Source organism: Rhinatrema bivittatum, chromosome 7 (genome assembly GCF_901001135.1).
Source record: "Rhinatrema bivittatum chromosome 7, aRhiBiv1.1, whole genome shotgun sequence".
Classification (NCBI taxonomy): Eukaryota; Metazoa; Chordata; class Amphibia; order Gymnophiona; family Rhinatrematidae; genus Rhinatrema; species Rhinatrema bivittatum.
The window spans coordinates 142768283-142792199 of NC_042621.1; the positions used below are offsets into that span (position 1 = coordinate 142768283).

Here is a 23917-nt window from a genome sequence, read left to right on the forward strand (position 1 = left end):
AGATATGTTGCATTCGGTCAAGGGGGGGGGAAAGCCCGATCCGTTAATACGTTGAATTCGGCATTCGTTCCCTTTAAATTTAATTAACTACAAACCCCCACCCTCCTGACCCCCCCAAGACTTGCCTAAAGTCCCTGGTGGTCCAGCGGGGGTCCTGGATCATCTCCTGCACTCGCGCCGTCGGCTGCCGGTATTCAAAATGGCGCCGATAGCCTTTGCCCTTATTTGTCACAGGGGCTACCGGTGCCATTGGTCGGCCCCTGTCATATGGTAGGAGCAATGGACATCCAGCGCCATCTTGTGCTCCTACCATGTGACAGGGGCCAACCAATGGCACCGGTAGCCCCTGTGACATAGTAAGGGCAAAGGCTATTGGTGCCATTTTGAATACCGGCAGCCGACGGCCCGAGTGCAGGAGATGATCCAGGTCCCCCGCTGGACCACCAGGGACTTTTGGCAAGTCTTGGGGGGGCCTCCTGTCAAATGGTAAGAGCACAAGATGGCACCGGCCATCCATTGCTCCTACCATGTGACAGGGGCCGACCAATGGCACCGGTAGCCCCTGTGACATAGTAAGGTCAAAGGTTATGGGTGCCATTTTGAATACCGGCAGCTGACGGCGCGAGTGCAGGAGATCGATCCAGGACCCCCGCTGGACCACCAGGGACTTTAGGCAGTCTTGGGGGGGGTCAGGAGGATGGGGGGTTTATTCGTTCAGGATTCGTTGCATTCGTGGGGGGTTCGCCATATGTTTCGCGAACCCATGAATGTAATGAATAGGGACCTATACATTGCGGATTGCGCATTTGTTCACAATGAATGCACATCCCTATGGAATATTATGTGCTGCAAAATGCCACACAGTCACCATGATGTCAAATAACTTTTTCAAAGCTTGACTTAAGATATATGAGACATTGGCAGAATTAAAGTGTTTGTCAACTATTACTAGACAATTCTCTATCTGTTCTACTGAAAAGCAATTCATATTTAAAAAAAACAGCATGTTGTCATATTTCTAATTAGCATGACTGAAATTCAGAGAATTTGTATGCTTTGTTGTGACAAATGATATAAAAGGGTAAACTGACACCTGAAGCAATCATATCTGAATGAGCCTTTTTGTGCTGTTCTGTAAACATTGTCTTCATGGGGCCTTGGGAGAATATGGCCTTGACAGTAATGTTGTGAAATGGGTTTAGAACAGTGGATTAAAAAAATAAATAAATAAATGGATTTAAATCGATCACATGAGCATGAAAATGGAATCCAATACATCCATTACTGAGGGAAAAAAAAAACATGCTTTAAAATCTCAGGACTCAATTCACTCGGCTTGAAATCAGAAAGATTTGTTTGAGTATACTGTAGCAGTAATATTCAGTCATTGGCCGGACTGCAAAGTTAGCAGCTAACATGGCAGGGACATTCAGTGGTGCAGCCATATTATTGAAAATAGGCAACTATCTTAGCCAGATAAGTTTATCTAGCTATCTTTGGGACTACTCATGGGCACAACTACAGTTAACCAGATAACTTATCTAGCTAACTTAACTCCGCCCTGGAATTCCCCTGTGTAATCCGGCTACATTTCAGATAGATAATGTTATATGGCTAAATTTTAGCCGGATAAGAGGGGAAAGTATTGAAAAATCAGCAGTTAGCCAAATAATTTGTGCAGTACCTAGAGAAATGCTACTGAATATTGACCCCGTGTGTCTTTGATTTCCTGTGCATCCTGCTTTTGTATTCTCTGTTCAAGTTTATTAATGCAACTATTACCCCAATGTATTTGAATTTTTTCACACTTCTCTTTTCCCTGACTACCCCGAACCTATAGTAGACTCTTCAAAGGGCTGTTGTCCTATAGTTCAGGCATGTCACCAATGGATGACGGCATGTAAGCATTTCTTAGCATTTGTTGGAGTGGTGAAAAGATACTGGAGGTATAGATTTATATGTTGCCTTCTTTCCTGCTCTGTACCTGCTGCAGTCTCTGTTGTCTGTGAAGCATCTTGAGTAACTGTCCAAATTCTCTCTTTCAGCCTGATCAGGACATGCTTATTCTCCACCTCTGGAAGCAGCAGCATGAGGGAAATGCCCTCCAGAGGTAGGGTCAGGATCTTCCACTATACCAAAGAAGCACCAGGGAACAGCCACTCATCACCCTCTCCTCATGTGTCCAGTGGGTGTTACTGAATAGGTTCAGTAATGTGTGAGCAAGAATGAGGAGTCAAAGTGCTGGAGTGTGATTGCACCTGAATGATGTAGGTTCTGGTAGGGTAGGTGTATGAGTGTTAATGTGAGGATGGCATATGAGTTCTTGAATTGGGAGGGGAGTATATTGTTAGTGAGTAGGTTTGGATTCTTGTCGGGATGGTAGGGATTGTTAAAGCTGCTTTACAAGAAATAAGTGCCTTGATGTGCTACATCTACTTTTCAAAGTTCGTATTGTCCTCTTGGTAATTTCAGTGGAGTAGTGCCCATATAGAATGATAAGTGCATATCAAAAGGGAGCCTTCCAAATATACAATACAGAGTTATTCACATGACTTCTTCTCTACAGTAACCATCTATTGATCAAGTTTCCTACATCAAATTTAATTTGCCTTCTCTAAATTCGTCAGAATCATTGGAAAGAACAAAGACTCAAAGCTCAGCTGTCAACATTTACAATCATATTTCACTATTTGTTATAAAATGTTTTAATAGATATTCCATTTTGATCTAAACAGTGTTCCTGAATTAAGTCTTATGAGTCCCTGTCTGTCTTCCCTTATTCCCTGATTTCTGCAAAAGAACTGAGGTACATTGCACATGCATTTGGGTCTTATGGTCTTCTCCATTTCCTTCTGAGTTTATTGTACTGTAAATCTGGTAAGAAATGGTTCATTGACAACTCTCAACATTTTTTCCTGGTCTTTACCACTTTACTGTGATAACTGACTGGGATGCCTGAAGATCCAAGAAGGTAAACATCAAATAGATACGGAGTACCTGCTTCCAGCCCCCCAATGGTTTCTGTAGTCACTGCTCTCTGTAGATTGATGTCATGAAAGTACTTACACAGCACTTTCTCTGATTTGGGCCTGGTTTCAGGACCAGAGCACCTGCTGGGGCTGCCCATGGCTTTCCACATGTGGTTCTCCTTAATTTTCTTCCTGTACACACAGTACTTGCTCCGTTCTTGTGTGCCCAACCAGGCGATGGTAATAGAATTACAGGTTCTCAGTTTGCTGAAGGACTTAATTCTTAAGCTTTCTGGAAGAAGAGGGAATAGGGGCTTGTAGAAATGAAAAGAAACCTGGACTTTGACAGAGGAGTTGGAAGAATCCTCTGCCACTTTCAGCTGCACCAGGTACGTGTCCAGTAACTTTCCTTTCAAGGTGAAATGTCGAAAACCATCAAAACTTTCTGAAATCAATATCTTACCATTCTTGAATATTTGAGCCCAAACTTTTCCCTTACAAGACTGAAATGTGAAGTGGACCATCTTCTGCTTGGCCTGATACTGCAAGCTGTAGATTTTCTGCTTTTTTCCATCAAGGCTGAGCTGAATTATTTTTCCCTCCCTGAGCTCAATAACTTTGGGCTCGGGTTGTTTGAGGGTTTTTGCAAAGGTTCCTGTGTAAGCAGCACTGGCATTAGACACAAGATTGACCACAAAAACATCAAGATAATACTGAGTATTGGGACGCAGACTGGAAACTGTGTAAGTGTTCTTGGTGCCAATGCATATTTGCCGGATTTCCTCATAATTAGCTGTATTGATGATGCTGAATTCCTTGTGAGATCCCACCATCCCCTGCTGAGGATCCAGAACATAGTGGGGGATGGATAAGGCTAGTGATGTTGGATCTTTTGCTTCAGAATACCTGACTGCCGTCTCAGCTGCACATAAGCTCTTATAGTTGTGTTTTTCATTGACAAGAAGACAGTACTGAATGTTTTCTTTCTGGTACAAAATGGAAGAACTAGGTTTCCAGGTCAAAGTGATGGTGGTATGGCCAGTACCAATAACATCTATACGTGGATCTAGTGGGAGTTCAGGAAACAAATGTCCCAATGTCATGTCTGTTGTGAAATATACAGTAATGTGGGTATCTCTCTCTGTTGATAGAAATTCCAGCACGAAGAGGTCAGGGTAGGCAGACATACCCACATATGTTTCCACAGAATTTCCCTTATAATGAAAAACGGTGGACACAGTCTTCAGATTCATCTGAGATTCAGAGGCTTCTGGCTGGTCATTAGATCCTACAGCAAAAGGAAACATTCACTAGCATAAGCAGTGATTGATAATAATCTCAAAAATCACATTACAAAAATTAGTATCATGACTGCAAACTCTTATTAAGTAGCACGCATTAACCCCACCTAAGCCTGGCCACGTCTAGTTATTTATTGCCAATTGTAACAGTAACTATACAGCACCAACATTAGGGCTGTGTGAATTTTGGATATTTCACTTCTTCACCAAGGGGCGGATTTTAAAAGGCGCGCGAATAGCCTACTTTTGTTTGCGCTCCAGGTGCTGGATCGGCGCGCGCAAGGCTATTGATTTTGTATAGCCGGCGCGCGCCGAGCCGCGCTGCCTACCCCCGTTCCCTCCGAGGCCGCTCCGAAATCGGAGCGGCCTCGGAGGGAACTTTCCTTTGCCCTCCCCTCACCTTCCCCTCCCTTCCCCTACCTAACCCACCCGCCCGGCCCTGTCTAAACCCCCCCCTTACCTTTGTCGGGGGATTTACGCCTCCCGGAGGGAGGCGTAAATCCCCGCGCGCCAGCGGGCCTCCTGGGCACCGGGCCGCGACCTGGGGGCGGGTACGGAGGGCGCGGCCATGCCCCCGGGCCGTAGCCATGCCCCCGTACCCGCCCCCAAAACGCTGCCGACACGCCCCCGAAACGCCGCGACGACCGGGCCCGCCCCCCGACACGCCCCCGACACGCCCCCCTCGGAGAACCCCGGGACTTACGCGAGTCCCGGGGCTCTGCGCGCGCCGGGAGGCCTATGTAAAATAGGCTTCCCAGCGCGCAGGGCCCTGCTCGCGTAAATCCGCCCGGTTTTGGGCGGATTTACGCGAGCAGGGCTCTGAAAATCCGCCCCCAAATGTCTAAGGTTTAGGTTGAATATTCCTAGAAAGTTTGATATTGTATTCTAATTTCAGGTTCAAAAATGATTCATCAGACATCGGTGTTTTTAAATAATAAAACCAAATTAAAGACTACAACCATATATAAGGTTTTGGATGGGGTTGTTAGCCAAGACCAGTCAAAGGTGATCAACCCTATCAAGACTGATGCTAATTGCATTTCTTGAGAGATTTCTTTTCTTTTCTGTCTGTTTTTATAATACTAGATATGCCCATCTTTTCTTGTGGTTTATCTCTGTTATGCATTAATAAAACATTTGCAGGGAATTTGGGTTTAAATTTCCCCTCTGGTGCAGCTAGTCGGGCCTAAGAATGCTGCAGAGATAGCCTACCCTGACTCGAGGAAGGAGAGGAGATTGCTGCCAATGGATGAGCATCACCTACCAGCCAACCAGTGGCACGGAAGGAGTGCTTCCAGTCCTGGGACTGGGAAGGCCTTCGTGTGCCACCCGGGAAAGATCTTCAAGAGAAGGAAAGAAGTGGAAGATAGAGCACAAGGGATAAATTAAAAAAAACAAAACTATCAAAAACATTATTCATATGTGGCAGACCCTCCCGGTCTGGCCACTAGATACCACTATTCCTGTCCTTAAAGTACACTTAGAAAGGGAGCCATCCATACCCTTCAGTCCCTCCTACCAGGAGGTTCTGAGTGGATGACGCAGGGCTATTTAGCCCAGCCATTTTAAGACACTGTGGGATTCAGTTAGAGAGAAGTCAGAGAGAAAGATGTATTTTTTCCACATTCAAGTGAGGCTGCCCAGTCTCAGTCCACGGAGTTTCTTTTAGAAGAGACACCTCACAGTGCACTCCCTGCCTGAAGGTCCTTCTCCTGTTTTACAGAGAGAGAGATTTTAAGCCTGAGACTCCTTTGGGGCAAGGGGCTCTTTTCATGGGACCAAAGACCTGTGAGCCTATTCTGCTTATTAGGCAGGCAAGCACCAGTGATGGATCCTGCTGCGAGAGACAATGAGGGCAGAAGATACCCACTTTAACTTTTGAAAGCATGATCTGGACTTTGAGTTAAGTGGGGAGGTTTCGGAACGCTCTTCCAAACTGAGATGCCAGTGCTGAGAAATAGCCCGATCCCCTGATTTTTCCACAAGAAAAATCCCAGATATAATAACTAAAGAAAAGGAACAACTGAGTCAAAGGAAGAAAGAGCAAGAGGAGGAGACACTATCCAGATCTCTGTTCATCAAGGAACCAGGACAGGCTGAGTGTCTGTGAGGAAGAAGAAGTCTAAAGTAGAGATGTGCATTCATTTTGGACAAATTAGATAATTTCAACAAAATTGTCTAATTCGTCCTGTTTTGGGAGTGCCCCGAAACGAATAATTTGCCAAAATTTGGGAATAATTTGAATTTTGTGTTAGTGCGCACTAATGGGAATTAGTGCACACTAAGTCCTGTTAGTGCGCATTAGCACGAAATTAGTGAAATACCAAAAGAAAAATCCCGATATGTAGAAAAACAAAGTTAACCACGGGAAAAATGTAGTATGAACTGATACAATATATAAAAATGATACACATCTCTAGACTCTAAAGGTAAGATTTTCACAATGCAAGTGAGACCCCCTCCATAGGAATCCCTTACAGCCAATGGGGGTGAATGCACAATTAAAATCACCATGGGCTCCACCCAGATGTCTGGAACAAAGGACACCTACCTACTCAAAAGACATTCCTGAACCATCAGTCAGATGTAATCTCACACACTTCTGAATTATGGACTATATTTTGCCTTAAATTAACCAGTAAATTATTATTTAACACCCAGTTCTTGGTTCTGCCTATTTATTCACAGCCTCTCTCTCCTGGGGATGCCACCACTACAAAACACACAAGGGACACGCTTGAGGGCAGATTTTAAAACCTACACACGCAAAGATTTGTGCACGCAACCCGGCGCGCACAAATGTATGCCTGATTTTATAACATGCGCGCAGCCGCGCATGTTATAAAATCAGGGGTCGGCACGCGCAAGGGGGTGCACACTAGTGCTGGATTTCCCCGTTCCCTCCCCCCACCTTCCCCTCCCTTCCCCTACCTGTCCCGCCCCCCAGGTGAAATCCCCCCCCGGTACCTTTGACTCAGAAGTTATGCCTGCCAGAGGCAGGCATAACTTCTTTTTTCAAGCCCCGGGACTTACACGCATCCCGGGGCTTTACGTGCGCCGCCGGGCCTTTTGAAAATAGGCCTGGCGTGCGTAGCCCCCCTATGCGCGTAAATCCTCCTGGATTTACGCGCATAGGGCTTTTAAAATTTGCCCCTAAAGTTCTTTCTCACCGTCTGGGCCATAGACGAGAGTCTCCCCCCATAGAAAGAATCAGCCCCCGGGATCAAGAATCAAGATGGGAAGGAGTTGGCTAGCCAGAGCCCCAGAGGTTATAAATGTGTTTGTGTTTCCTTGGGACTAAACACCCCAGGTAAGGGTTACACATAGCAAAATTTACCTTTGGCTTTTGCTTACCATATCTTTTTCCGTAGAATACTTGTGATGCCTTATATTGCAAAATATTCCACTCAATAGGGACATCACATGGTGTCACAGTGATTGTAAAAGGAGTAGGGATGCTGCTTGGTTCTAAGATGCAATAGTACCTGAGAAGATTTAAAATACAGACAGAATTTTTTTTTATAATCTTTGGGATCTGATTCACCCAACTTTGTTTTGGCCTCTGGAGGGCAAACATCAGAAAAACATAGCAACTATCATAACTGCAGATATTTAGGAGATATATGGTAGGAGCAAGGACGGCCGGCGCCATCTTGTGCTCCTACCATGTGACAGGGGTCAACCAATGGCACCGGTAGCCCCTGTGACATAGTAAGGGCAAAGGCTATCGGTGCCATTTTGAATACTGGCAGCCGACAGCCCGCGTGCAGGAGATCGCTCCAGGACCCCAACTGGACCACCAGGGACTTTTGGCAAGTCTTGGGGGGGGGTCAGGAGGGTGGGGGCTTATTCATTAGTGATACTTTGTATTCGTGGGGGTTCACCATACGTTTCGTGATCCCCACGAATACAACGAATATGGCATATACGTTGCGGATTACCAATACGTTGCAAACGAATGCACACCCCTACATTATATATCCTGTGAGAAAAATCAGCTGGAACCAGTCCTCTCTCCATAGAGTGAGCACCTCAATCTTTACATGTACAGCCTATGAAATTCTGACTCCTTGATACTTTTTTATAGCTGAATTTACTGTTTTAAGTCTCTTGTCTGATGATACTGGCAAGATTATGTTAATATAGAGAACCTGAATCAGCTGAGGTTCATCAGTATACTGCCAGAGAATGGCATTCACATTTTGTAAAATATCCTTATGAGTCCAGTAGAATGAATGTAATGATGGGCATTTGTTGCTATTTGCAATATGCTGTCTACACTCATAATTCACAAGCACAGACCATGATTTAGTACTCTTAGTCGTGACTTTTTACCAGTTAAGTACTAGCCAGCAAGAGATTCTGAAAAGCTGCATCTTTTTGCATTCTGGCTTGTATTTGGATTTTCTTATTGACTGATGTCAATAAGAATGAACTGTATTGACTGTGTCTTTTAATAAAACTCTGTGTACTATAATCTGATTGGTAACTTATTCTGGATGGTATTTTTTATTTACATACTCTAGCCATAATGGGTAAAATTTCCATTTCTGCAGTTGCTGTGCATCCCTAACTTATTATTATCAGCAGAGAAATATTCCTAGTGATCTATATTTGAGCAATATACCCAGTGTTGCTTGGGTAGTCTGGTCTATAACAGTTTGTATGTGTGTGCCTGTGCCTGTGTATGTGTGGGGACTGGGGGGGGGGGGCTGTGTGTGTGGATGCCTGTGCCTAAGTATGTATGTATGTATGTTTGGAGGAGCCTGTGTGTGTGTGTGGGGGGGGGGTCTGTGCTTGTGTGTGTTGGTGTATGTGTGTGTTGGTGGGGGGTCCTCAGCCTGTATGTGTGCCTAAGCATTGTGTGTGTAGGAGTCTGTGCCTATGTGTGTGTGTGTTAGGGAAGGGCCTCAACCTATGTGTCTGCCTGTGCCTATCTGTGTGTGGGGACCTCAGCCTGTGTTTGTGTGGGTCTGTGTCTGTGTGTGGGGAACTGTCCCTGTATGTGGTTGGCTGTGCCTGCCTGTGTATGTGTATGCGTATGTCTGTGTGTGTGTGTGTGTGTGCATGTGTGCATATCCATGTGGGAGCCTGTGTATGTGTATGAGCCAGGGAGTGCATACTTGTGCATGGTTTTGTGGGTTTGTGTGCACCCCTGTGCACTTTTGTGAGCTTGTTTGAGCTTCTGCACTCTAGCATGAGCTTGTGTGTTTGTACATGCTTGTTCAAGCTTGGGCGTGCTTGTGTGAGTTTGTACTCACTTGTGTGCACTTGTGTGAACTTATACAAGATTATGTATGCCTATGTGTGTGTGCCTATGCCTCTCTGTCACTGTACATGGGAGTGTGAGAGATAGGGCTTCAGAGAAAGAGTATGTTAGCAAATATTACTTGGATTGCTTGGGCTGTCTGGTCCATAACATCCTGTGTGTATGCGCTAATGTGTGTGTGCCTGTACCTGGATTGGGGCAGCCTGTGTGTGTGTGTGCCTTACTTTTACTGAGTCTAAGTGTTATTGTGTCCCTGGCCATAAGCATAGAGTAAGCTTTACACTGTGTGAGTGTGTGTCTGCCTGTGTGTGTGTCTCTGCATATGCATGCCTGTGCCTGTGTGTGAATACCTGTGCTCCTAAGAGTGGGCCTATGTATGTGTAGCTGTGTGTGCGTGCGTGAATGTGTGTTTCTGTGTGTTTTTGCAACAGTGCTTTGTAGACAGAGCATATAGTGTTTGCACATTGCACCTTCTACTGTTCCAGGCACCGCTTGGTGACCACAGACATGTACAACAGTGAGACCAACACAACTGACTGACCAACTGAAATAAGCCTCAACATATATAAAGAGAGAGCAAGAGAGCGAATTTTATATATATACATACATACTATTAAAGGATATTTATACATGATAATGAAAGTATAGTTTGGATGATCAATATGTTACAGGAACAAGTTCATAATTTTATTTTTGTTGGTGTACCACACTCTAGACCATATATGAATGTATAATTATTTCCATTGAAATTTTGAGACATGATTTAGTTTTGATTTGTTTTTTATGGCAGGAGCTTTTGCAAGCTGATTTCACTCCAGCAATGTTTGACATGCTGTAATCGTACTTTTAGCCACAAAATCACCTCATCAAATGATGTTTTCTTCGATTTAAACTTTCAAAATATCGAATTCAATCTCCCAAATGGGTATCTTATTAAAATATTTTTTATAACATTTTTTTAGAATAATTTTTTGGAAAAAAACACAAAAAATTTTTTTTAGCTGGAGAGGAAAGTTTCATACCAACTTTTATCCCCAACTGGGTGATATCTCTTATATGTAATCATGAACCAACCTCCACCAGCCAATGTGTTTTTCTGTGTATGTGTTTGGGCTTCAATAGGCGGAAACAGATGGCTGTGCCGCCATGAAACAAGATCTTGTAATTGAAATTGAAGTAAAACTGCCATAATGGAGTGTTGGCACGAGTAAAAGTTTGTTCTGTACAAGGAAGATTTCGACTTTGCATGAAAAAGATCCATATCCCCTGAGGAAAGATCCGTGAAGGATTTGAAACGCAGCCACGTTGGGAACTGGAATGGCTGTGCAGATAAGTCGGCATACATCTAAATAAGTTGGAGAGAACTGTTTGTAAGGAACAACTGTGCAGTTTCAGCTTAACTCTTTGAAAGAATATATTTTTGCAATTTTGCATTGAAATGGCAGATTTTTAATCCACACACATAAAATTTCACAGAAAACCACATTGGCTGGTGGAGGTTGGTTCATGATTACATTTAAGAGATATCACCCGGTTGGGGATAAAAGTTAGTGTGAAACTTTCCTCTCCAGCAAAAAAAAAATGTTTGTGTGTTTTTTCAAAAAAATTCTTCTAAAAATATGTTATAAAAAATATTTTCATAAGAAACCCATTTGGGAGATTGAATTCGATATTTTGAAAGTTTAAATAGAAGAAAACATCATTTGATGAGGTGATTTTGTGGTTAAAAGTACGTATTAGTTTTGGAATCTCTCTGAAATACGTAAGAATTTAGGTGCATTTGAGTGTGACATGCTGTAATCTACATTAGCAAGGCATAAGAGATGACAATAGCTAGAAAATAAAAGCCAACACATTTGCTAATATTTCCTTCAGTTTGCCTTACCTTTTCAGCATATCCTTCAACAGATGGATTGTTGTTTCCTTCCCATCAGGGAGAATCAAGTGATGATAATGGTTGAAGAGTTCACTTTTGAAATTGGTGGGTAGTGGTACCTTAGGCTCACACAGAGTCCTCACCACAAGAAGAAGGTACACCCAGAACCTGGACATCTTCAGATCTAGAATCTGGGATGTAAAAGTCAAAAGAAACTAGTTGTAACCATGTGGTTCTTGCTCTGAAAATATATAGAAGTCAATATTCAAATTTGTTTGGCTAAGGGTCTCATATACTAAGCCTAGGCATTTTTACTGGAGGGGAAAATACCACAGGGTTTGCTAAGCAGCTTAGTGAACCCCACTGTATTTTTTCTTTTGCAGTAAAATACCACCAGATGCCTCTGAAAAATGTGTGTGATGGTGGCCCCAGACTATGAAACTGCCATGCTTTAAAGGGGCCAATCTGTGCTAAGTTACACACACCTCCACCCTCCCGACCCCCCTGGAATTACCAAACTGGCGCTAGTGTGGGCTGTGCCCCACCCCAGGCCCTCCCCTTTTTTGTCAATGGGGAGGGGTTGAGAGGAGGGAGGGGCCTGTGTTCAGAGGTTCGACCTGTATCACTGCCTAGAGTTGCCAAAAAAGGTTTTTGAGTTTTGGAGTGTTCCTTCTCCCAATAAAATACAGAGTGCACTGAGCTCTCTGCAAATTGCTCTGCAGGGCAGAAGGTGTTTTTTGTTTTATCCCCTTCCTTCCCTTTAAAGGATGAGATGGATGGGAGTATAAATACTGCTTCTGCATGTGACACAACAGCAGAGCTGAGCTGAGCCGGGTTGAAGAGTGGAGTTGAAAGCAGAAGAGAGGGGAGCCCTCACCCATGAGTCCAACTAAGTTGTAAAGTGACAAGTGAGTCTTCTGAGTGATAAGAGTTTGCTTCCGCCCTCCCAGGTGTAAAGAAGTAGTGTAGGAGAGAAGTTAAGTAAAGATCGTGAGCCCTTCCGGGAGGAATAGGAGTTGAGCTTGGCTGGGAAAGCCCAGAGTAGTGGAGATGAGATTATTCCGAAGGTCCTGGGGGTAAAGTCTCAGACCCTGAAGTGGCAACTGAGGAGAATTCTGCTGTTTGGGATACTGAACTGTTCTGCATTTGTAAGTGATTCTTTCTTTTTTTTTTTCAAAATTCTACCTGTTCTTTTCTTTGGACTATATCTGTAAAACCTGAATTTGCTTTCTGATTTTGGACATTATTCTGGACTTTTTTTGAATCTACATCAAAGTTATGGACCCTTTGTTTTGTTTAAGTCTCTCCTTGGGCATTCCAGAATTTTTCTGGTTCCCATTTGGTGAACCTTTTTGGACTGGGACCATTCCAGGGCTGAAGAAGTGTCACTCACCTCCTCTGCAGTTACTGAAGGTGACCCGTGTGAGAATGGGATTACAAACATTGGCATTTTTTTTTTTTGCAACTTTGGGGAATGGGGGAACAGAGGGTCTATGAAGATCTCTGGGATCTTATCTACATGTGGGCTGGATGTAACTTGTTGCCGATTGGCCCTTTTAAGGCATCACCCCAGGAGTATCAGGACATGTGCTACCATGATTCTGGGAGAAGTTAGCTATGACTCTTGAGAAGTAGCTAACTTGGAATTAAATAATGTGGCTTGCGATTTTTAAGGCAAGCCATATTATTTGATTTGCATGTATTAGGTTAGTAATGAGCTGATCAGCATGCACCTGCCATGGGGCAGAATAAGGTATGGTATTTTAAATACTGCATGTTATCACTGCATTAGGTCATTTACCATGTGGTAAACGATGTTTATCATATATTAAATGGCCTAAAACAGGTTAATGAATGATGTCCTAAGTTTGGGACTTAGCTGGACACATCTAGGAGTCCAGCCTTTCCGACTAGAAAAGCTTTAGCCGGGTAAACTATTACGCTGCTAAAACTTATCCAGATAAAAGACAGGCATTCTTGAGGTGGGGCTGAAACTTAGTTGGATAGTGCTGAATATCAGAGCTATCTGGATAAATTTAGCCAGCTAAGCCTGATCACTTTTATGAATATTCAATTCAGAATATTCATATGAACTGAAAATTAAGGTTTCCAAAAGGAAACTACACAAAACAATTTTATTTTCTATATTAGTTTTTCATTGTTACATGGGGTTTGATACATTCCCAGCAATCTGGGCATCCTTTTGGTGAAGAATGCAGAATAGCGACTTTTGCTTTAAATCTGCTGTTGTAAGAGGAGATATTCAGCTGCTATTCTGGCACTTTGGAACTTTCAAACAAACATCCAGAAGGGCCTGAAACAAGATATTTAGAGGGTGCAGAAGATGGAATCTGTCTAAAGTCACCATTATCAGCATCCAACTCTGCTGCTGCCCACCACTAGAGAATCACCTTCCTAAATACAGTATGTGACTTGTATTTGCCTCCCTGGATAAATTTAGTTGTGCTCAGGGCAGGAGTAAATCTGGGTGGCCTTCCTTTTCCCAAATCGCACCTATTGTTTCCTGTAGGAAGAGAGCAAGTAATCTCTGATTTTCTTTTTCTCCCATTGAAGCACACGGGAGCCAGTCCCTGAAAAAAAATCTTTTTCTTTATCCCATGACACCAGACTGGAAGCCCAACGAAGGATCAGGAAAATTATTTTTTTTAAAGTCTCATTTCTGTGCTATTTCTCACCACTTTTAAAGAGGCAGTCCTGCAGTCAACACAGTACAGCTCTGCACTTGTCTCCTGAAAACCAGTGGTTACTATTCCTGCCTACCTGTTGCATAAGCATCTCCACACATGTCCCTACCCACTCCCACTCCTCACCCCAAACACCCCCGACCTCTTCCCTCCACTAGACACAATCACTCTGACATGTACATACACTTGGGACCTACTCTTTTTTTTTAATACTATTTTATTAGGAAACAGCCACAATACAATACAATTGAACACAGTAATACACTCTTTACATGGACACAAACACTCCTGCACTCACACCTAGGACTCAAACACAGACACCACTCAACCTCCCAAAAACCACAACCAAAGTACACATCAAAGAACCAACTTTGTTTAAATTGATAAACAGGGGTAGTTCATAACTCAAACTGATAGTTTTTCATAATGTTCTCCAGACAATTGTCTTTCACTTCCAGCTGCTCCCAGAAAAACACAGCAGGGACCCAAAAAGCATGCCAGACTGAGCCAGACACCACAAGATAAGAGACTTGCACATGTATATACATCAGACTCCATGATGGACAATGACAGACTTCTGCACAGAAATGCTCACTGGGTGGATCAACTCTTCCAGCGAAAACTGGTCCTCGGTGCCCTGGAACCCGTGAAGACCCTCCATTGGCCATCATGGCACCCTGGTCCCTCCACTTCAGCTTCCCAGTAGCTGGGAGATAGGGTGTCCCAATCCAAATCTAGATCAGGAACAGCTGTATCATGGGGTCCAGGTTGGTCTGAAATACAAAAAAGCCAAGAAGACACTCATTAGTAGGCAGAGTTCACCAAGGGCAAAACAAAGTATTAATATAGAAAGAAAGAAAATTCACTCACACTCCAGCAGCACACTTTAGACCAGGGGTCCTCAAATCTGGTCCTCGATGGCTGCAAACTAGTCTTCATTCCAGGATTTCCATGATGAACAGGGTTGAGATATATTTTCATCTCTTTATTTATTTATTTATTTAAAGATTTTTATATACTGACATACACTTTGAGTATCACATCGGTTTACATAAAACATGAACTTGGCTTAATAACGCTTTACAGGGAACTATTCGTATATAAGAGTAACTTAAAAAATTATAAATTATAAATTAAAAATTATAAATGTGAATACAGAAACTTAGCTTAAAACGAATAACGTGAACTTGGTTTACAGTATTTGACAGAAGATTCTTTATACGAGTGACTTATTAGAGGTTAGGGAGGGGGGGGAAGGCGGCTGGAGGAAACTGTGAAAAAGATTAAAGGGAGGAAGAAAGTGGGGGAGGCTTGGGAAGGGGGGGACGAAGGGGGAGAGGAAATTGCAAGAGTGGGAGGTTGGAGGGAGGAGGCCTGGGAGGGAAAAAGTATGGTGGGAGTGCGGGAGGAGAGAGCCTGAGGGGGATTTTGAGAGGTGTTTAGCCAGTGTCGGTGTATGCCTGTTTAAACAGCCAGGTCTTTAGTTTCAGCTTGAAATGCTTGAATTTCTTTGGGCAGAATTCCTGGCATAGATTAACTGGCATAGAGTTCCATAGTGCAGAATCAGCTATGGACAGTGATCGAGCTTTTGTTGATGCAAGGTTGTAGAGTTTGGGCGAGGGTGTGCGTAGGGTTGCCAGGTATTGATTTCTGGTTGGTCTTGCGGAGGTGTGGAATGTTAATGAATCTTTGAACTAATTCATGTCGGGGTTATGGAGGGCTTTGTGGATAATGGAGAGAGTTTTGTTTTGGATACGGTGTTCAATGGGGAGCCAGTGTAAATCCTTGAGGACAGGCGATATGTGTTCGTTTCTAAGGGTGTTGGTGAGGTTGCGGGCGGTAGCATTTTGAAGTATTTGGAGTAGGTGGATGGTGTTCTTGGGGAGACCTAGTAGGAGGGAGTTGCAGTAGTCAATTTTCGAGAAGATGGTTGCCTGTAGTACTGTACAAAAATCGGAAAGATAGAGGAGGGGGTTTTAGTTTTTTCAGGGTATGTAGTTTGAAGAAGCACTCTTTGAGTGTGGAATTGATGCATTTTTTGAAGTTCATATGGTTGTCTAGGGTGACACCGAGGTCTCTAACATGCTGTGTGAACGCAATTGCTATGGAGGGCATGCGGAGGGGGGAGAAGTCAATGCTATGTTGCGGTGTGATGAGCATAAGTTCTGTTTTGGCAGTGTTAAGGGCAAGATGTATTTTGGATAGGAGATTGTTAATTGCAGATAAGGTGGATTCCCAAGTGTTGATGGCATTGGGTAGGGAGTTGTTAACTGGAATAAGAATCTGCACATCATCTGCGTATATGAAGTGTGGGAGACTAAGTTCAGACTGTAGGTGGCAGATGGGCAGTAGATAAATGTTGAATAATATATATATCTAATGTTGAATACCATACATATCTAATGCCTAGTCATTATGAAAATTCAGAAAAGCAGATCAGTTTGTGACCCTTGAGGATTTGTGGCCTCTGATTTGGACCCATCAACAATGTGGGTAGATCTTACCCTAGTCACACAGAAAACAAGAGATAAGGCATGCCAAACATATCAGAGTTTTTACAAGGACCCATCCTTGTAAAAGGACCCATCCTTGTAGTCCACTTGTTATGAAAGACCCTTTCTTGATGCATTAGCTCACTAACTCATGCTCTTCCCATAGTTATGCCCTGCAACAGTGCTCACTGTCACCTGTATACCCCAACCAGTATATTTCAACCTTACCTACCAATTATTTGCAGTTAATCGTATCATTTATTCATGTTATTTGATGAATTTTTGTTGTCTATTCTATATTTTTATATTTAATTTTTAATATTTATTGATTTACATTCTTTTGTTCAATACTCTGTTTATTGTTTAAGGTAAAGCCGTATGTTCTTTTGTTCAATACTCTGTTTATTGTTTAATGTAACGCCTTACCGGCGACAGTTTTGTTCTATGGAAACCGACTTGATTTGATATGTATATCGAGAATGTCGGTATATAAAAACCCTAAATAAATAAATAAATAAATAAATCCAAGGTAGTCCTTCTTCTCCTAGTAGAAGTCCTGGAGAAATGTAGGCTTCTGGTGGCTGGGAGCAGTGGCTGAGCTGCTGACTAGAGCATTGGCCATGTTGACTCTCAGTCAGCAATGAGAATGAGCCCCTGATGCTTGCTTTTTTATACTGCGCCCTGTATGGTTACAGGTTCAGGATCTTTCAAACCCTGAATCGGGCTATATCTGTATCAACTACCTAGGCACAGCTGAGAGGCTGTTGTGTTCTTTGGTGATTCTATCATATAAAGCAGGTTTAGAAAAGATGCAAGAAGAGGCACTAGAAATAATTTCTCTTTAGCCTGCACATTGAGCCCTTGGTTATTGCTTTGCAAAATTCCCTCCACAAGCACTGACATGCATCCCTGTTCAGAACAGTGAGAGCAGGAGGAAAGGGGGCATCTTGGCCTGGAAAATGGTATGCTAGTCAATGTGCCTGACGGCTGTGTTGCAAAATGTTGCAGCAATGGAATGAAAGAAGGCAGCACCCTCTGTATTCTGGTGTGAGTGCTGGCAGATGAAAGGTAGGTGATGCGGTGATCGGGCTCTTGAGTTTCATAGATGATGTTCCTATGGCCAGTGCCCCTAATCTTGCTGCCCAATGAGGAAGATAGTTCAGTCATGTCTAGGCTTGGATTAGTGATGTTGTCCCCCATAGACACTACATTTAGAAACTCTCTTAGTAGGGGAGGGGCATCCCCCCAAAGATCAGAAGGGGGAGAATCTGTCCAACATCAGAAGCCCCAAAGCATTCCTCTGTCTCCTAGACCCTCCCCCACCCAACAGCATCCATTGATTTGTCTTTCCCCTCCAACCCTTCTATCTCTTCCTTCTGGCCCAGTAGCATCCATTCCCCCTCTCTCTCTTCCTGCCAGCAGTATCCATCCCTCTCTATCTTTTCCCAAGGACTGCCATTTGGCTCTAGGATAAGTTGATCTACTACTGTTTTTATCCCATGGTCTGCATGAAATTTGTAGTTTTGGTGTCCCTAGTGATTTTCTTAAGAAAAGCAAGACTACATGTTCATACAGGTGGGACAGTAAAGCCAGGACTGGATCAGCCTGTCCTGAAAATCTGGACCCACTTAGCATGCCTGCTCTCTCCTCCCACCTCACTGGGGCAGCTCAGGGACTCCAGCACAGGCTGTACTCACAGTCACAGCACTCCTTTTCCCTCCTTGGGTGGAGCTTCTGCACGCTCCATACTCACATTGCCATATTTGTGTCCCATGGATAGACTGATATCATTATTAACATTAATATTATTCATATACACTTGCAGTCCCTGAAAGTCTGCTATCTGGGCTTGAGCTCTGTAAATGCTGTGGATACCAACGTACAGGTCACAGACTGTCAAGTGTGTATATTTTATGTGTACTGTACTGCGACCCTTCCCCGTGCAGTAGGAGTATGTCCAGGTAGCTCTTAAGTTCTGAAAAGTTAACTAGTTAGTGACAGTTTCACTTTACGGAAAGAGCTCCAGGAGCAAACTGCAGTTGTCCTGGGACTACAGGGTAGATATTTTTTCCTCATCTAGAGTCTATTGCTACCTGTTGTGCAAGAAGCACCACAGATTTATTCCCCAGACTATGTCCTGACTTTTTCCAGTTAAAGGATCAAGAACACTCTGGGAGAGGGGAGTACTGGAGGACCTCAGAATCATCGATCATACTGGATTGTAGCCTGGTAGTCAGGGAGTTTGGATTTGCTACTTTGGGACTGAGCTTTAAACCCTGGCATAAGAAGAGATACTTAGTGAAAAGATCTGTTTTCATCCTGGACTGACTCAGAAACCTTTGAAATGCCTAAACATATTCACCTCTCGTGTGTTACTAATCTCATAGCTGACTCAGACATAAGTTAATTGGGCATCAGTGACCCTGCAGCAATTAGTGTATTAAGTTATTAGTGAGGATAGGGTATTTCTATTTGATATTTTAATATGTGCTAATTCCATTTTGTTATTCCATATTGTCCATTTGTGTAAATGCATTCTTAATATTTGAGTTACTGTATGATTCCCAAAAGTAATCATTACAGCCTCAAGCCAGTGAACGAATGACATCCTTTCCTGTGAGCATCCATTAGTATACTTGATGATATAATTTTCCACAGGGTAGTGTGTACAAATTGTTATGGCTTCAGTCCGGGTGGAGCATGGGGATCATCACCCCTGGAGTGGTGCAGGACAGCAGGGTGAGGCTGGAGCAAGGCTTGGATAGACTGATGAAGTTGGAGCAAGACTTGGACAGTCTGGCAAAGCTGGAGCGAGACCTGGACAGAGTTGTACAGTGGAAGCAAGGCTTGGATATGTTAGTAAGACAGGTGCAAGCCTTTGACTGGAACAGAGTGCAGGTAGGGCTTGAACCAAGGCTTGGACTGGAACAGTCAAGGACAACACAGAACATGGAACATAAAACCCGAAGGCAGTGATTCAGGAAGACCCCAAGGGGCAGGACAAGGATTAGAAGGCCCGGAGGCCATAAGGCAAGGCAAGGCAAGGCTGAGATCAGAAGGCCTGTAGGCCATGAGGCAAGATGAGGATTGGCTTGGGTAGGCCTCAAGGCAAAGGTAGCTAAGGCAAGGAGCCAAGGGACACTCGATGCAAAAGCATATTAGGACAGACAAGGTAGGGTTAAGTAGTGCTGGAGTCAAGGTGTGGTGCAGACAGGAGGGTGGAGCTTGGTTAGCCTGGAGGGTATACTCTTTGGGGTCTCCTGGTGGAGGGGAGACTGCATAGCAGCTGAAACTGTAACACAAACGGGTTTCTTTTGGGCACACCTTGTCAAGAATGAACTTCATTTGTAAGCGGGTATACTGTATGTTGGGTATGATCTAAATTTCTCAAATTTACTGCTAGTGCTCTTCTTAATCCTTGCGTTGCACCAAAGAGAGCTCATAGGGTGTAACATGTACAGGCAACATATGAAGGTGCACTTGGAAGTTCGTTTTTAATTAAGCCAAAGGTCTCCATTGTACTGAATGCCATTTCTGTATCTTTTTGCCACATCATCTTGATTTCCTCCTATGAAGCTCTCCCAGTATCCATGCTGGGAAGGATCACTGGAGGAGCCACACTTCAAGTGAACCAATCAGACGGGGAGAGACTTCGCCTACTGGTGAGCTCTGAAGGGTGTTTTTCTGGGTTTGGTTCAGATTTAATCTGAACTGAACCCAGGAAAGCTTCTTTGAGAGCGCACCAGTTAAGTAAAGAGGGTAAGGAGAAATCTGGTAGTTTGCAGGGGACATATACAATAGCATTAACCATAATATATATTTTTAACACTAAATCTTTGCAACATAATAAGGGTCAGACATAAGTCAATGGAAAATGAACACAAGCTGTATAAGTACAATTAGTAAGGAAGTTCTCTGGTTTAAACAACTAAATTTCTAATTGAAAGGAAGGGAGGAGTTCAGGAGACTATGAAGAAAATGGTGGATAATTATTTTTATTAGCAAGTAAGACACACTGAAGAATAGTCATTAGTACATGGACATGAAAAAAAATTACGTATCATTTGTTAAATAAGTGGGGAGGGTTAGTGGCTGGAGTTCAGATCCAGACTCTGTCATTAATCCTGTCTGTGATCTGAGACAACTTAAATTATCTCCATCCTGTTTACCCAAGTGCAACTGCAAACTGTAATAATAACACTGTTCCTTCTCCCTGTCGGAGCTATCCTGGTAATGTAGCAAATGCGAGTGACCAGATCATTGACCTCGGTGGTGACTAGATGCACATTTTTAAACTGCTAAAACTGGAACAGAATGTACTGAAGTTTCTTCTGATTTTAGAAAGCCTCTTAGAAATTCAAGTGATTGCTTAGATTTAGAAATGTCTGGTTCACTGTCTGAAGGCACTGGTAAGGCACCCATTTACCATGCAATTCTTATCCATACTGACAGCATAACACTGGATTTTTACCCCACCTCTCCACTGTCAAATACTGCCTAGAATAGCTACAAACAATAAATATCACGATTACAATTCATGCAACATGCAGGGAAAAGGAGGACTGAAGTCATGTACACCAGTGCTTCTCAACTCAGTCCTTGGGACACACCTAGCCAGTCATGTTTTCAGGATATCTATAATGAAAATGCATGAGATAGATTTGCATACACTACCTCCACTGTATGCAATTATCTCATGCATATTCATTGTGGATATCCTGAAAACCTGACTGGCTATGTGTGCTCTGAGGAGTGGGTTGAGAAGCACTGATGTACACTATTACCCTATCAACTCCGGAAAGAATTTGATTTGTCCCCTTGTGAAAACACTTTTTAAAAATGAGTATTTCGGAACAGTTCTCATGCCAGCCAGCTTTGCACGGGTTTGTGCTGTCCTAGCTATTGGCAAGTAAACAGCACTTGTTTGTATCAGAATAGCCTGGGTTCTTTTTGTGTGGGTGTGTGTTGTTGTTGTTAGTTGGAATTAATTAATTTAATTCTAGGGTCCTTGTTAACCTTATGGCAGAGGTGGCCAACATCAATCCTAGAGAGCCATAACCAGGCTGGCCTGTCTGTGGCTCTGACTAGAGGACCAGAGTTGGCTCTCTCTGCCTTACAGTGTGGGTGATGACCCATGCAGTAATTTTCCCAGGTGATAAAGTAATCATTGTCCAAGAAAAGAGTCTGTGGGATTTTCAAACATGCATAAGACAAAAAAAATTTCAAATGGGAAATGGCTAGAACCCAAAATGCTTGTGATTCTGGAAACCTTATTGCCATGACAGTTTGCACACATCTTACCAAAGCAATATGCAGGGAGGGTAATTTTCAAAAGATGGAAAGTCTGCCAGTATTTTCTACCAGAAGATTTTCCAGCAATTTTCAAAGGGAAAGCACGATCTTTATGAAAATTAGCCCCTATAGGTGAACAAACTCGCTGGCAGAGTTATGACTGCTAAAGGTAAGGTCTCACTTGTGCATAGCTTTAGCCATCAAAAGCCCATGCAGAAATCCAAACTCCGTCCCAACTCTGTCCCAACTCCGTCCCCTGGAATGCCTTTTTTTGCATAAATGAATGTATGCTTAAACTTGAATTATGCACATACTTTTTGTGCACAAAAACCAGGACATTTTCTAACAAGCCATTTACGCTCACAAGCAATTATAACACAGGTCTATAGCATAATAATGAACATAACAATGAGATAAAGGGTACAAAACGAGTATCCCTAATCTATGAGGATGAAGATGAATTAAACCAATGAAATGTACTGTCTTTTATATTTTACTTTGTAAAGTGTAGTTAGCCTTTACTGTGAAATGATAAATTGCATCTCTCAGAGTAGAAAAGGTGGTGTTGAAACAAACGCGTGTCTCAGAGCCAGAGACTCTGGGCTTTCCTGATCTTGTCTTTTCAAATGAAATCTGTTGCCACAAAGCTTCATCCTTTCGAGATGGGATCCCTTGTTAACACCAATTTCACAACGTTTCCCCTTTAAAAAAAAAACTCTTAACAAAAAAGAAGTCTCTTTCGGGCTCTTACCTAGTGTGATGAGGAGCCGCTGCCGTCCTCGGTCTGCCTCTGCGGAAGAATAACTGCAATAACTGGGAGCCGCAGCACTCAAATCAAATCAGTCATGCCGGCGGTTTGGTTTTGTTGGGGGTTTTTTTACACAAAAAGTTACGTTTTCTCCTACTCTGAATTTAAGAAATTTGCAAGCTGCAAAATACGTGCCCCGTTCAATGCTGGCATTTCTTTTTCTGCGCTGCTGGTCAGGGAATCCCCTGCGCGAGGGGTGAAGGCGGGATGAGGGGAGCCGGCTCTGGGCTTTGACAGAGATGCTGGGGGGGAGGGGGGGAGGAGCTGGGAAAGACTCACACACTTAACCCTTTAAAGGCTGCAGCCTTCACGGAAGGGCAGAGCGTAAAACCTCACTCGGCGCCTGGAAGTAACAGTCCCCTGCTGTTTTGTTTTGGAGACCTTTACTTCTCCCTGGAGTACTGTGTGTAGTTAATTCTTACTGAAAATCTCATTCAAGCGGCAAGAGCTTTCCCTGCATAACTGATTTGAGCAGGAGTCAGAGCTCTTAAATATCGTCAGCGCCCAAAGTTGATTCAATGTATACGCAGCCTGAGGGGAGCAAATGCTGTGTACAACGGAAGAGCTGCTGCTCACTCCAGGTCATTAGGGATCGTCTGAGTCAATCCATTATTTATTTTTTTAATCTCCCATCATTTGGGATTCCTTCTGCTAACACTTCCCTAGCTTGAGCTGGGGACCCCCATAGCCGGTCAGGTTTCACGAGATCCACAGTGAATCTGCATGAGATGAATTAACGTATGCTGTGTTTCAAAGTATGCAAATTTATCTCATGCATATTTTTTGTGGATATCCTGAAAAACCCAACCAGCTATAGGGTCCCCAGGACGGATTTGGAAGCTATGTGTGTGCATTTTGTGTACTATCCATCCAAAATTTTCAGTACATGCTAGATGGGATCACAGGGAATCCTTACAGAGTTTTTAAACTTTGTTCTCTCTATATAGGTGTGGATGTGTGCATATGTATATCCAGAAAGTAAGCTTGATAAGTTGTGCACATAACTTCTTGTTTAAAGATTTTCAGATATATTCCTTGTGAACTTAAGTGGCATAGCTGGTTTGGATTTCTCCCCCACCTTCTAATCTTTGAGGGAATACCCCTCCCCTACTAAGACAGTTTATAAATTTAGTGCCTATGGGGACAAAATCATGAATCCAATCCTGGACATGACTGAACTATATTTATTTTATTTATTTATTTAC

At 43.2% G+C, this 23917-nt stretch overlaps 1 protein-coding gene across 2 annotated transcripts; it reads right to left on the minus strand.

Moving 5' to 3' along the window:
* Positions 1–767: 767 nt before the first annotated feature.
* Positions 768–22898, minus strand: LOC115095513 (protein NDNF-like). Of its 2 annotated transcripts, none has more exons than XM_029609299.1 (4): positions 22656–22898; positions 11425–11606; positions 7625–7755; positions 768–4257 (listed from the first exon to the last, which is right to left on the minus strand). In XM_029609299.1, the coding sequence occupies exons 2-4, from the start codon at positions 11589–11591 to the stop codon at positions 2903–2905; spliced, it is 1653 nt and encodes a 550-aa protein (XP_029465159.1). In that variant the 5' UTR covers positions 11592–11606; positions 22656–22898; the 3' UTR covers positions 768–2902. The 2 variants fall into 2 exon arrangements, with proteins under 2 accessions (XP_029465159.1, XP_029465158.1); XM_029609298.1 differs by lacking the exon at positions 22656–22898 and adding an exon at positions 14716–15045.
* Between the last annotated feature and the right edge of the window lie 1019 nt (positions 22899–23917).